At 43.9% G+C, this 14,426-nt stretch overlaps 1 protein-coding gene across 12 annotated transcripts in view; it reads right to left on the bottom strand.

The window, feature by feature from the left end:
- The window catches only part of Elmo1 (engulfment and cell motility 1), a 578,859-nt gene that overhangs the window by 36,076 nt on the left and 528,357 nt on the right, over nt 1-14,426 (bottom strand). For all 12 annotated transcript variants that reach the window (XM_004840283.4, XM_087195837.1, XM_004840282.4 and 9 more), the window contains one exon: nt 5,922-6,085. In XM_004840283.4, coding sequence (XP_004840340.1) covers nt 5,922-6,085 — 164 coding nt within the window. The remainder of the gene's footprint in view (nt 1-5,921; nt 6,086-14,426) is intronic.

Raw genomic sequence — 14,426 nt, 5'->3', positions numbered from 1 at the left:
TCCTTTCTTCCACCCAAACACTCCACATGTCCGCACTGCAGTCAAGGCACCCAATCTTCATCAGCGTTGGCCTTAACCCTGCACTTGTCCTGACACTGGACAGCAGGCAGTAGGCTTGCACCTGGTGCCCCATTCCCAGGTGAGGGAGACACTAATGCTTGGTGTCATGTCCTCTGGACCTGGAAGTGCACGTGCAAATTTACCTCAGTTTATACCACTTTGCTCTGCAATCTCTGATCCCCCCCAAAACCAAACTTTTGAGCATAGGTATTGATAGTATTATGCCCCCATTTTGCAGATGGGGAAACAGCTCATGGATAGGGTATGGACTTGTCTTCCTTGTGCAAGCTGCTGTTTTTACCTGAGCAAAATGGAAAAGAAATCCATAAAGGGATTTGGATATCTAATGCGATACTCTAGTACTCTATCAGTACATATTTTGGGGCTGGTAAATGGCCTCACACTTCAATCATTTGACAGTGCTCCAGCTGAACATCTATAAAGCATAATATGGACATTTTTCCCTAATAATACAGTGTGGAAAATTTGTACAGTCTTTCCTTTACAGGTCTCTTAGGGTCTCATTTCAGGCTTTCAGATCACTGAAACTATTTATTATCAGCATTCAGCTTTGGTAAAATGGACTCAGTAAATTGCAGCTTCGATGAACTCTGCACTGAAAGAAGAATAGGGTGACAAATTGCCTGAGCAGTCACACATGGCAATAAATCATGGCTCTTGACAGCGTCCATGCAACAGGGCAGAGAAGAAGACGTGGCATCCAAGGATGAAGAGAACACAGGAGAAAGGGTTTTGGAGTTTTATCAGTTCTTAGGTCAAGGTATGTCTTTAAATAATGACGTAGATTCTTTGGACTTTGTGAACCATATGGTCAAGAGACACACGAGCATGGCTGTATTCTAGTAAAACTTTATTTACAAAAACACATGGTGGGCAGGTTTGGCCCCAAAGCCATGGTTGGTGCATCTCCAACATAGAAGGGCTACGTGGAGACTCTGGGCTGAGTGACAGTGTGTGTCCACTTCATGGAAACCGATCTGTTTCTGTCTCAGTCCTGAAACAACTCAGGATTTAGTTCTTGACCCTCTTCTGTTCTTTATATAGCAAACCCATGGCTTTAAAGGCCAACTTCATTCTGACAGCTTCCAAATTTGTATGTCCAACTTTGACCTTCCTGCTGATCTCCACTCAGCTGTCCACAGCCCACTTGGATGTCTTAGAATTTGACAGGTCGAGAGCTGAGCTCCTGATCCCTTGTCTCAATCTACTCCACTCACTCTGTCCTTTAGCTGTCCAGGCTCCAGACCTTGGGTTCACCCTCAATTCCTCTTTCTTTTACACTTACACTGAACAAATCAGGGAACAGCAGTCTCTTATCTTCAAAATATAGCTAATCTTTAGTAAACACTTCGTCACTTCTCATTACCTATTGATTAGTTTATTGAAATAAAGGGTTCCATGGTATAATGGTGAGCACCCTGGATTCCAAAATAGCTTCTTAACTGAACTTTCTGCTTCCAGACTTACCTTACAGTCCATTCCCAATACAGCACATTTAGTCAGTGCTCTGCCCCAAGCCATCCAATGGCTCCCAACAAGGGCTTACATAATTGGGTTCCCAGATGTTTTACTGGCCTCATTTCCTTTTGCTCTGCTCCTCACTTATTCTGACCAAGCCACACTGGGCTCCTTTTTATTCACTGAATGCTCAGACCTGCTCTGACTTCAGGGCCTTTGCACGGATGGTTCTCTCTGCCTGTCATACTTTTCTCTCAAATACCTACATGACCCCTTCCTGAATCTCTCATACATTTTTATGCAAATATCACCATCCTGATCAGAGAGATCTATTCTAAGTATTCTTTAGAACTAGACTCTCCATTTCCCTTCTCTTGCTTTGTGTCCCCATTGCATGTACCCCATCTTGACATACTGTCATCTTATCTATCCTTCTTGAGTGGATATTATGTCCTGGGCATGTGCTAAATACTTTTCACACACTAACACTACTTTGTTGAATCCTGCTAGCAATCCATTGTTGGGGACACTTTTATCATGTTTATTTTCCGAAATGAGAAGAGCAGACTTAGAACTTGCCTACAAAATCACATTTGTAAATGGCAGCATGGTTGAAATCTGACCCCGCTGGCCTTTAGTTCTCTGGGCCTGGGTTTCAACACATGTGACCTCCTGCTTCACTGATGTCTGTGGCTGCATCTCCCCTTCCTCTAACTCAGTGTCAAATGGATTCTGCAAGCTTCTTATATCCACTACTTTGGACTAATTGTGTGGATGGGCTTATCTTTGCTGTTAATGCACACCTGGTAGGAAACAAAAAATATCTTCTCTTTGAAAAAATAAGAACTAAGAACTAAAACAGAGCTTCTTTTTCAAACCACTGAATATATATCCCCCAGTATTTTTTTCATATGGAATTTACATTTTTTCAGGTTTTTAATGAACAGTATTAATTGTATGAATAACTGGGTTTCACTGTGACATTTCTGTCCACCTGCACTGATTATGTCCACCCTTCCTTCCTTCTTGTCTTTCCCTAAAACCCAGCCTTCTTCGATGTCCCTAATGCCCCTCTCCTACATTCAGGTTTTTAATAGTTTCTGCATGTGAGAGAACACATGGAATACTTGTCTTTCTGTGTCTGGTTTATTTCACTCAATATGATTGCCTCCAGTTCCACCCATTTTCCTGTAAATCTCAGCTGTATTTTTCTTCTTAGAATATATAACCTTTTTTGTCGCCCTTGGGTTTTTTCTCAGTAGTGGGGGTTGATTCCAGGGTCTTCAAATGGAGCTGAACCCCCGGCCCTGTTTTGATTTTTGATTTTGACACAGGGTCTCATTAAGTCACTAAGTCACCCAGGCTGCGTTTGAACTTGCAATCCTCCTGCCTCAGCCTCCCACAATGCTGGTTAGAGATGTGTGACATCACACAAGAATGCAGAGCTATTCTTCTGAAGGTGTGATGTGTGGCTGATGGGTCTGCCTTGTGTTGTATGTGGCACACAGGCAGCTGTCTGAGAGAGAACACAATGACATGGGGGTGGAGAGGCTGGACGGACACACAGGCGGTCGGACCCCTGTCTGCAGCAACAGGCTTGGACTGGATGGTGTCAAAGGGGCTTTCAGCTCTAGAATGCCTCTATGCTTGGAAGAGGTGTCTCTTGTGAGCTTGGGACCCTCCCCTGCACAGTTCTTCCTGTACCCCACCTGAGCCATTTGTGATAACTCTCTGCCTTTCTGGGGACCAAGCATCTCTGGGTCTCTGCTTGCCCCAAGCACCTTAGGCAGGGCCTGGCATGGAAGGGTTGCTCAGTACATGTATGTTGAATGAATGAATGAATGAATGAATGACAAAGAGCATACAATCTACCTTTTCCCTCAGGTGACTTGGGTTTATTATATGAGCCACACTGGCAGCATTTAGACTTCACCCAGCACCACAATGATTTCCTATCTAGTAGATCATGCAATAGACAAAGCAGATCACTGGAGAGTAGAATACTCTTAATAGACAAAACATGTACAAGCTCTTGCCTGCTGTTTTCGGAGGTTGGGAAACAATCACACTGGTCCCTGGCCTTCCACTTAACTGTTGCAGCTTCTCATACCTTTATGCTGTCAGCAGCGAGAACTGCAGTGTGGTCAGGGTCCTCTCCAGGATCATGGCCAAGCAATGATGCCACAGCTACAATCCTCCAGGAGACTTCCCTTCTATTGGCACTGTGCCTCCTCACAGAGTAAATGCAAAGATAAGAGCTCCTTATTAGGGGAGAGGAAATTTCACAATGTGACAGGCAGTGCCTCGGAAGTGGAAGATAGAAAGGCAGAGTCACAGCAAAGTGGAGCTGATGCTGTTCTCTGGAACAAAGTCATGGTCAAACATTAACTGAGAACCCTTGGCTTCCGATGAAGTGATATTAATTTAGAATCACTCGGCCTCCACTAAAGTGGTTCTTCAAGCATCCTTTTAGTTTTTAAGAGTAGTTGCCAAAAGTGTAATAAAATGTCCTCATGCTTGCAAATGGGTTGAAATGGAGGCAGTGAAAGCCAGCCTTTCAGGGATGTGGCCCTGAAATGTGGTACCACTGTCCCTCCTACCAGGTGAGAAACTGCATCTCCATGGAGCTGGCTGCTTGTCCTAAATGCTTTCCCCTCGGAAGTCCTGGCTGCTTCCTTCTGCTGGTTATGGACCAGCTTTGCCTCTCTTAGGGCTGGCTGGGGCTCTTGGCCTGGGTGAGTGAAAGCCCCTGGCTCATGGACTCTGCAATCTGCAGCTCTGCTCTGCAGTTTTTAGTGCTGCTTCTAAAGAGGTGAAAACAAGCAGGTGGTACCATCACCCCTGGACTAGTCCTTGTATACCTGTGCCTTTTCTCAGCCTCACTGTGCCTCAAAGATGGCAAAGAGGCTCTAATGGGGTGGATGGGGCAGCATTCAGGGTCAGCAGACTTGAGTTCAAGTCTAGGCTCCTGCTCTTGTTGCAAGGCCTTTGCCTCTCCAGATGGCATCCTGCCTTGGTATAGCAGCAAGCCTCGCCAATCTCACTAGGATGTGAGGGACTGAGGGAGTAGAGAGGGGTCTCTGCAGATCGCCACCCCTCAACAGTGCCAAATATCTGAGAACAAAGAACAGAAAGCAGGGGACACAGAGAGAAATAATCAGAGAGAGGGCAAGAGCAGTTGAAGATGGGCTTCAGAACCCGCGTCACAGTTTGTCTTTGAAAAAAGGCTCAAATGAAGCTGCATCCAGTCGTCCTCTGAGGGCAGAACAAGAACAAAGGTCAAGCCCATTTCCTATTTCCCCTTGGTTCCCCACTTCCTTCTCTGTAAAATAAGGGAAAAAAAACTCCCTGAGCTATTAGAAAAGGACAGGAAAGATGCACAAGGCAGGCTAAGGACAGATGAAGCAAGAAAAATACTTCTCATCTTTGAGGTTCAGAACATTTGGAGACACATGAAAGTCTGAACAGGTTGCAAGTGACATTTTGGGCAAAGTCCTATAAAAAGGGGGCTGTTGCCTCCCCCCGGTTTACAGTTTACAGTCACAAGGGAGACAGGAGAGCCAGGTGTGGTGGCCTACACCTGTAATTCCAGCAATCTGGGAGGCTGAGGTAGGAGGATCAAAAGTTCCAGTCTGGCCTGGGCAACTTAGACTCTGTCTAAAAAAAAAAAAAATAAAGGTCCTCGGTTCGATCTCCAGTACTGTAAAAAACCCCAAAAACCAAAACAACAGGGTGACGAGTGACTCTGTAGTCCGCTGGGCAGGGGAGGGTGGACCTGCCCATCTTCTCAAGCTCCCTGCACTCACATCATGCTGCTTTAGGGTCTCATTGGTTTAATGATCAGTGGACCTCACTCCAGCAGGGTCAGAGCCTCTTACCACTCCAAGGGCACCAAGGTAAAGCACAGTTTCACAAGCAAAAGCGGTGGTCCCAACTGCTGGGAAAGGTCCAGAACTCTTCAGCCACACATCTCTAGAGAAGTATCAGTAATCAGGCCTGTAGTTCTTGGTTCAGATCCACTCTGCCAGCACAGGACCGCCTCCTTCCCACCCAGCTGTCCAGACTTCCACCTCCATGGGGACCCCACTGGCTGATACATGTGCTCATTCCAGAAATGGCGGGTCAGAGCCTTTGAGGAGCAGTGGCAGAATTAGTCCTGGGTGGGTGGTGAATGCCTGTAATCCCAGCAATCTGGAAGGCTGAGACAGGAGGGTTGTAAATTCAAGCCAAGCCTAGGCAACTTAGTGAGTTGGTCAGACTGTGTCTCAAAATTAAAAAAAAAAAATTTCGTTTTAAAGGGCTGGGCATGTACAGTGAGAAGGCCCTGGGTTCAATCCTGCAGTATCGCTTTAAAAAAAAAAAGAAAGAAGGGGGTGACTTACAAAATCGGGCGAGACTGGAAATCTTCCTGGTTCATCCTCTCGGACTGGCGGATTTTCAGGATCTCAGTGTAGCTCAGATTCTGTAGTTTGCTCTTGAACTGGTCCAGGGAGCTAGGCTTGGTTGTCAGCGCCCTCATAACCTGCTCCCTCACCACCTGAATGACCTGTGGGTGGAAGAAGGACTGTCATTTCTCTGGGACTGATCTCTCCCGTCAGAAAAGTCCCCCCACATTGACAGCTTCCTGCCTCCCCAGTCCCTACTGCACATCCTCTTGGCCCAAACCTTGAGTGCACTTTTCCAAAAGAATATATTTCCATTATGTACATCTTCTTTTTCATGCTGTCAGAGCCACCAGGACGGAAATGGACTATGTTGGAATAGAGGGGAGGGAAGCTCAGGGTGGAGGAGTGCTTCATTTACTATGTGATTGCTGCTGAAACTACACTGTAAACAATGCAAACTCCAGAGTCAGAAATGCACAAAGGCCAAGCCATAGCTAACAGCCTGCATATTAATTATTTCTTCCAGGAGAAAATCGCAGAGATACAATTAACTGGGGAAGTTTGTTGGCAATAGTTCAAGTGAATGTGTGTGGATACCCACATTACCCAGACCTCTTTTTCCATGTGTTCATGGAAATTAAGCATTTAGAAATATGCATGTGGTCTTGCCTCTTTAAGTCAGGCATTAAAGAAAGAGATTTATTAGGTAGGAGCAGACATATCTCACTGGAAACCTCAAGGAGAAAGAATATGGTCATTTTTTGCCTCAGGACAGGTCTAGCTCATGAGCAAGCAATTAACCACTGCTTCTATTAATGTGGATTCATCTTCATCAGAATACAAGAGGCAAAAAGGACCACAGAACACATAGAGGCATCCAAGGGACTTGTGATCTTGTTGCTGCTCTTTGCACCCTCTACTATAGATGAAAACAATAACCATTACCCTTTGTAAGGTGTTGACTATGTCCACAGAGCTATGGTATGTCAGATACATATATATTTTTTTCTTTCATTTTCCACTCAAATCTGTAATAAGGTAGATATTACCATCACCTGGACTTTATATATGAAGAAACTGAGGCTTTAAAACATTAAGACATTAGTTTAAAATCATATAGTTAGTTGGTAGGTGGCTGAGCTGGGATTTGAGCTCAGGATTGTAAACATTCTGCTATACACGGTATGATCAAATTATACAATGAATGTTTAAATTAAAACAAAATTTGTTACAGTAAAAGAAACATCATCATTAAGTCCCCTCAAAATACTCCTTCTCCCTTCTCCTACCACACTTATTCCAAAGTTCTTGCAGTTCTGGAAGTCCTCTTTTGTGTCTCTGTGAAGTATGACAAAAATTATGGTGAACGCTGTTGTCAAGTACCATCCAATGGGAAGATAGGCTTGTAAAAACATAAGGTGTGTCCTCATTCACTTTATTCACTGGATCTGGTACTGTGGAATTCAGGCTCTTCACCAAAGCCAAAACGACCATGAATGGTGAAGGTTTTTAATTAATTCAGGACATCAAAGAAGGCACGATAGCACAACTAAAGACATTCATGAAAAAGGACTTCAGAAAATGACAAGAATGATGGGATAGGTGTGTGTGTGAGGCCAGGGGACTCTTCGAGGGGAATTAATAGCAATGTGTCCTTTATTGTAATAAAATTTTAAAATTTAAACATTCACCCCAGTTTTTTATCATACTTCATCCATAACTAGTTGAGCCCAAAGAGAGCAAGTAGTCCAGTATAATGAATACCCGACAGATTTGGTGTTGAACAAGTATAAATAAAGTACAATCTTTGGCTTCTGTGAATGAATGACCTAATGAGAGATTTGTATGTGGCTAAAGATCATCACAATGGAAGTGTGGAAATACCGTAACAAAGACTGATGGGCTTAGTTGGCTGGTTGGGAGACATTTCATTGAAGAAGACATCTGACAAAGAATGAGTGTTCAATGTGACAACAGTTCAATAACTGAACACCCTCACATAAGATGAACCTGGACTTACATGTAAATTGGGTCTGATTACAGAAGCATTGTTTCATGCCCCAGCATCATGGCAAAAAGGAAAATTTCCAGTTGACTTTCCACTGGATCTGCTCTTTATTTTTTTTTAACTCAAGGAAAATGCTAAATTTGAGATGCCTGGCGAACTTGCAAATAGTGACATAATGGTGGGCGGACTTGGTCAAGGCTGAACTATAACGCTTTGCCATCTTGTATGAGGGGCACCACAGGATTGGCCCTTTCCCCATTCAGAAAGCCTCCGAGTTGAGGCAAGTTTGTTGGTAGGTGGCTGGTCACTGGAATCTCCCAATGCTATTTGTCCTTCTAGTGGAAAACAGGCCAGGTAAGAATGACAAAGATATACTGATCAGAATACTAAAACAAACAATTTTTAAATAAAAACTAGTTAAAGTTGAGAGATTTTAGAACTCTCTGCTTGGTTTTCTTTTTACAGTACATAGTGACTGTATTTATCATCGGGCATTTGTACATGTACATAACACAACTTAATTCATTTCTTTTCTCCTTCCCCTCTCCTCCCTCCCTGCTCCCTCCAACTGTTCTTCCCCTTCCCATTTGCAAAAGCTCTATTTCCATTTTCTCTCTTCAAATCTTTTCTAAAATCCTTTTTCCTTCCGTTTTTCATCCCTCCTCCCATCTCTATCCAAAGTATAAATAAGGAACAAAATAAAAGAAATTAGAAAGTAGAGGGATCTTTCTCCTTTTGTTTTATAGATGAAGAAGCAATTCAAAGGGCTGATTGATTATGTCACTTCATGGGTTCCTTAAGGGATGGTTATAGAGATGACCATTTCCATACCACATCTGCCTAGACACAAGAGTAAGTCTAATAGGCAGGCATATGACCTGAATTGGCCAATCGGCATCCTTACCAAAACTGTTTTGACTTGATTTGAGATAGAGTTGAAGCACACTTTTTTTTTCCCCACTCAAATTGAGAAGCATAAGTCTATGTCCTTTAATATGGGGGAGTGTGGAAGATGAAGAGACCAATGTCAATAGAAACAGACAAAAAAGAGGAATGAGATTGTGAGATAGTGTTAATAATTGTTAATCCTTAGTCAACCACAAAGGACACTTCAATCTTTACATTCAGTACATTGGTTACATGAATCTTTATGTTCTTAAGATGTCATGAATGAGACCTTGGTCCCCTGGAACCAGAATCCCAACAAATACATATAGTGAAGTCCAAGAGGAGAACCAGCTGGAGGGCTGAGGATGTCCAGATAAAAGGAGAAACCAGGAAGCTGGACAGAAACTACTTCAATAAGAAATATAAAACAATAAAGAAATGGGTTTTAAAAGAACAGCACGGTTGTGTCTTTGCATGGAAATGACCATGATCTCCCATGGAATATGTAGAATACATCCCCTACTTATATCTTATGCTTAAAATCTAGGCTTAAGAGTTTCCTTAGCTGTAGCTTAAGAGTTTGATTCCTGTTAGATGCAAGAATAAATAGTAGGATAAATCTTTAACATCTCCTGAATCACTCATACTCCAATTTGAAGAAAGTGCAGAACCCTTCCTAAGAATATGTTGGGTAACAGGGAGAGGGGAGAAGAGGCCATGGGGTACCTGGCCCCAGGTGGAAGGATGCAAGTGGTGTGTGTAAGGCACAAAACAGAGGCCCAAGATTACCTCTGCCTACTGCCCTTCATTGTTTCGTTTGGCCACGGCCCTGAGGAGTTCATGAGTCACTCTGTATGCCATGGAAAATAACCTCAGTGAGAAACGTCATTGATTATTTTTAGGAGACAAAATTTCTAAATAAGGCAAATATTACTCTTCACCTTTGCAAAGTAGCTTCTCCAATTCTTATGATTAATGATGTGAAGTCTCTGTTAGCATCCCAAGTGTCCAATGCCAACCAAGATGTTCTCAATCACCATCGTTAATTCTACCCTCTTAGAATATGTTGAGCCTTTTAACATTTGTTTGAGCACCTGCAGATGGTGTTGGAGGGTGTCAGCAAATCAATAAGGCTAAAACTTTTTAGTTGTGGCATGTGCTTTGCCACAGATATCAAAGACACAAGCTTTTAAATCTGTATGTACGGGTGGTGTGTTCTGGAGTTTTCCTAGCATATGTTTGTTCTCTGTAATAATGTCATATGTCACAAAAAAGTGGGATTCTTACAAGGCATTTATAACTCAAATGGAGGAGAACTTTTGGCTCCTTGGAAGACTAGGGTGAAGACTTGGCTCAAGCATGCCACTGATAAAGTATTTAACTGTGCCCCTGGATTCACTGTTGTTCTTTTACCTGTGTTCCTGTGTCTTATTCCAAGATCTATGGAGCCTCCATGTTGTCTTAATATCATCCTTTCTCCAATCCTGCCTTTTACTCTGCATCGTTCATGCAGTCACTCAGCAATTGTTTCTCCAGTACCTACTCTATACAGGGCCTTCTGCTGAACAAGTTCTGTATCTGGGAAAGTGGGTCAGACACATCCTGCCCTCAGCCAGGGCGGGCAGGGCGGGCAGAGCGGGAGGAGTGGGCCATGTGTTCATGCCACAAATAAAATTCTTCTCAAATGCTGGCAGGAGGAAGACATTATGAGGAGACACCACGTGTAGCCATCTGAGGTGCATGGGAGAGGACTTTCTTGGTGGGAGACACAGCAGGAACACAGGCTCAGAGGGAGCAGGAGAGCACAGGTATGGGTAGGGAAGAGGGTGCAGCAGCATCCTGCAGCTGGAGAAATGAGATGTGGTTTCCTGGTGTGGTTGAAAGGCAGGCTGGATCAGATGTAGGTGGCTTTGATGGCTAAGATGAAACATTTGGAATTAAAAAAAATATATATATATATAAAATGATAAATTATCACAGGATTTTGGAGAGTGCAGTGGAATTCATTAAAGTATGCAGGGACACTGTGGTGGGAAGTTGGACTGTGTCGACTTGATTGGATTGACATCCATCCAGACAACTGGTGGAACACACTTCTGGGTGTGTCTGGGCGGGTCACAGAGGGCTAACCTTGGGTACTATATTATCCTTGGCCCCTTTCTCTCTGCTCTGCTTCCCAGCTGCCATGAGCTAAGCAGCTTTGGTCTACTATACCCTTCTGCCATGATGTTCTTGTGTTGGGGTCAGCCAGCCATGGACTGAATCCTCTGAAAATATGAGCCAAATTAAGACTTTTGCCTCTAAATTGTGGGCATCGGCATTGTGTTTCAGAGATGGCAAAGCGACTCATACACCCTCCCAGAAAGAAGTCACTCACTCATGTGGGTGTTTTCTCCTATAAAAATAACTTTGACAGGTTTTTCCTAAACCATGTTTATTCCCCTTAGGAACTTGATAGAAATGCAGCTTGCTGGGCCCACCAGATATCCTGAGACTTACTGCATGAAAAATCCTAGGAGTAGATCTCCAGGTGATTCTGATGTTCAACTTTGAGGACCATTAATCTCAGCAAACCACCCAGCACCTCTTCTGATTCTTCTCATATTCTTGTTAATTTCTTTGTTGGAAAGCAGTTAAGTTCACTGGTATACTTTCTACCCCATCTAGATCATAAGTCCCTGGAGGGAAGGCTCTATTTCTTATTTATATCATGCCCCATAGTACATAGTACATAACACAGTCTCTTCTAGACTGTAATAGTGATTGATAGGCTCAATGTCAACGACTTTTAGCCTCCCGCCTTTCATCTGTAGAGTTAAACAGCAAATCAGTGCTTCAAAGAATTATGAGACCCTCGGCAAAATTTTAAAGTACCCTTATTCAAAACCTAAAGAATTGAGTCTGTGGGGTTGAGATGACATTCTAGGATGGCAGAGTTCATGATGGGCTTCTTTTCAGGGCTGAGTTGGAAGGCAGATGATACAAGCAGGCAAAGGGTTGCTGGTGAGGCCACAATGGTGTATCCTACTGGGAACTGCCACTACTAGGTCATCAATGCTTGAAAAGCACAACTTACTCCCACTCAGTGCCCATTACATTGATTTATCTTTCTACTGAGAGAGAAGGCTTGGGGAAGACAAGTCAACACAGTCCAACTGAAGACCAGCTCTTCTGGGAGATAGTTCCTAATGCTGGGTCCTTTTTCTTGCAAAGGATGTTCTCCCTACAAAACAAAATGATGGAAGGCTCAGATACCAAAATATTGGGGGGATTCTACCTGAAGAGGGTTCTGGGGGAAGGTGGATCCTAAGTGGTCAGCTGTGAAGGATAATATTCCAGAGGCTATACTGTAATGTTAGAATGTGGAGAAATGGCTGTATCAAAAAAAAATACAAGAAATTAAGGCAAAAAATAATGACTTTCTTGGTAAGAACAATTATTGACCCAGATGCAGGCTATTCATTGATTCTTTCCCAACCTTCATCTCCCCAGGGAGGTCTTTAAAATCAGGCTCCTGGAAAATCAAGGTGGTTTGTACAGAGTCAGGGAGTAGATTTTTCAGGCCAGGCCACACATAGGAGATTATATTGAGTGATGTCAAGTGAATTAAACAGAGGAGAGAGGAGATGAAGGTGTTCAGTAGGCTCAAGGAATAGCATTTGTGTTTTCTGAATTTTCTTTGGAACAGGGAGGCACAGAGCACTACTTATGTCAAGTATAGCGCTAGCCTTTTTCCCTTAAGGGGCAGACAGTAAATATTTCCACCTTTGCTAGCCATCTGTGTGTCACAGTGAAAGTCACAAGCAATGAGTAAGTGAAGGCATGGCTGTGTTCCAGTAAAACTTTATTTGCAAAACACAGGTCATGGGCTGGATTTGGTTTGCAGCAGCAGTTTGTCAGGTGTGGAGGAAAAGCATCTGGCTTTAGAGTTAGACAGTGTTCATTTCAGTCTGCCTCCAGCACTCAGCAGCTGCCAAATGGCTCTGCTTCTGCAAACCTCACTTTCCTTAACTACAAAGTGGGCAGATCGTGTGTAGCCAGGTTTAGGAGATGCACAGCATTGAGCCCCATACCTTATAAGGTTCGACTCACAGTTATGAAGACATTGCATCCAAAGAAAATAACCTCTCTTGCAGCTTGCATACAAAGTGCACATCCTCATAGGAGGACTCCCAGTGCTCATAGCACAGGCAGGCAAGTTCAAGGTTATCTTTAGATTGCGTGAAACAGAATTGGTCAGAACAGATGACAGAGGTATTTACTCAAGCAATATTCTCAATTTTAACCTGAATGTCTCCAGGGCCTTCGTGGGTACTCTGGTTCAACCCTGCTTCCTTCTGCCCCACATCCAGCCCTTGAGTGATCACTGCAGTCCCTCTGGTGAGACGTGGTCTGCCTATGGCTCTGGGGATTAGGCTTGATGTAAATGAAGAGAAAATGCTCCCAGGAACTCAGGGGCAGCCCAACTGGTGTGCAACCTCTAACCCCTCTCTATTTCACCATGTGTCCTCAATGATATCGGCTGAATCTGAAACATGTTGTTCATTAATAAATGCAAAAAGCTCATGTGGACATGGCCTCATCTTGGCATCCAGTAATATGGCTTAGCAAGTCTGCCTTAGTTACTTTTCTTGTTGTTGAGACAAAATACCTGACACTTACAAGTTAAAGGGGGAAAGGTTTATTTCAGCTCACAGTTTGTAGAGATTTCAGTCCATAGTTGGCTAGTTCCAAACCAGGGCAGAGGAGAGAGTTCATGGCGTGGCAGGCAGAAGGCAAGGAAGCAGGAAAGCAGCAGGCAGTAAGCCTGTCTTTCCCTTTTATCCCACCCAGGCTAAAAACCTTTAGGGTGGTGCCACTCATACCCAGGGTGGTTTCTATTTTGAGTAAATCCATTCAGCCACACTTCAAGCTATGGTAATTCCAGTCAGTGGACTAATTTAGTACCACACACCCTTAATCCCAGTATTGCATCCTTAATCCACACTCACACACCCTAGATCCAGCCACTTCCAAAAAGCCCCACGTATGACTGCATGAGGCTTTGAGGGGATGTCTAGATATAAGCCATAACAAAGTCCTCTCAGTTCTCTGTTTCACCAGTGTGAGTCTAATGCAGAACCAAAGGCCAGTGCCATGCTTGAAGTAGGCACTGAGATCCTTGCAACTCCTGCTCTGTAAGGAGCATTTCACACCGAACAAGGGTGAGCTTCTGGTGCATCACAGCACCAGAAGAGAACCATGGGCTGAGAAAATGGAACAGTTTGCTGCAGACAGGCTCTTGCTCATGGTTTGACTCCTCTGAGTTAGAGTTATGGGATGCGATCACTGATAACATGAGGCCTGCTCCCTGCCCTGTGACTGCTGAGCAGCTCTTGGAGTGGGTTTGCTATGTCGTGATGAATTCTGCAGCAATGATCACAATAATGGGGCCTTTGGGCTTGGGAAACCACACGTTTGTAAAGGGTGGGAAGTTTGCTCTGAGGATCCCAGAGTTGAGGGGCAGAGTGAGGTGCTGTTGGCTGTGCCTCCGGCTTTGTGTTCCTCTGTCTACTTCACATTGTTCTCGCTGTGCTCTCTGGGGAGTGCTGCCTATCACCTCTCCC

This window comes from Heterocephalus glaber, unplaced genomic scaffold, assembly GCF_053883595.1.
Source record: "Heterocephalus glaber isolate CG9 unplaced genomic scaffold, H.glaber_assembly_v1.0 deba00001610, whole genome shotgun sequence".
In the NCBI taxonomy this organism is placed as follows: domain Eukaryota; kingdom Metazoa; phylum Chordata; class Mammalia; order Rodentia; family Bathyergidae; genus Heterocephalus; species Heterocephalus glaber.
Note: the sequence above shows the minus strand (reverse complement) of the source record. Positions and strands in the feature narration are given on the sequence as shown.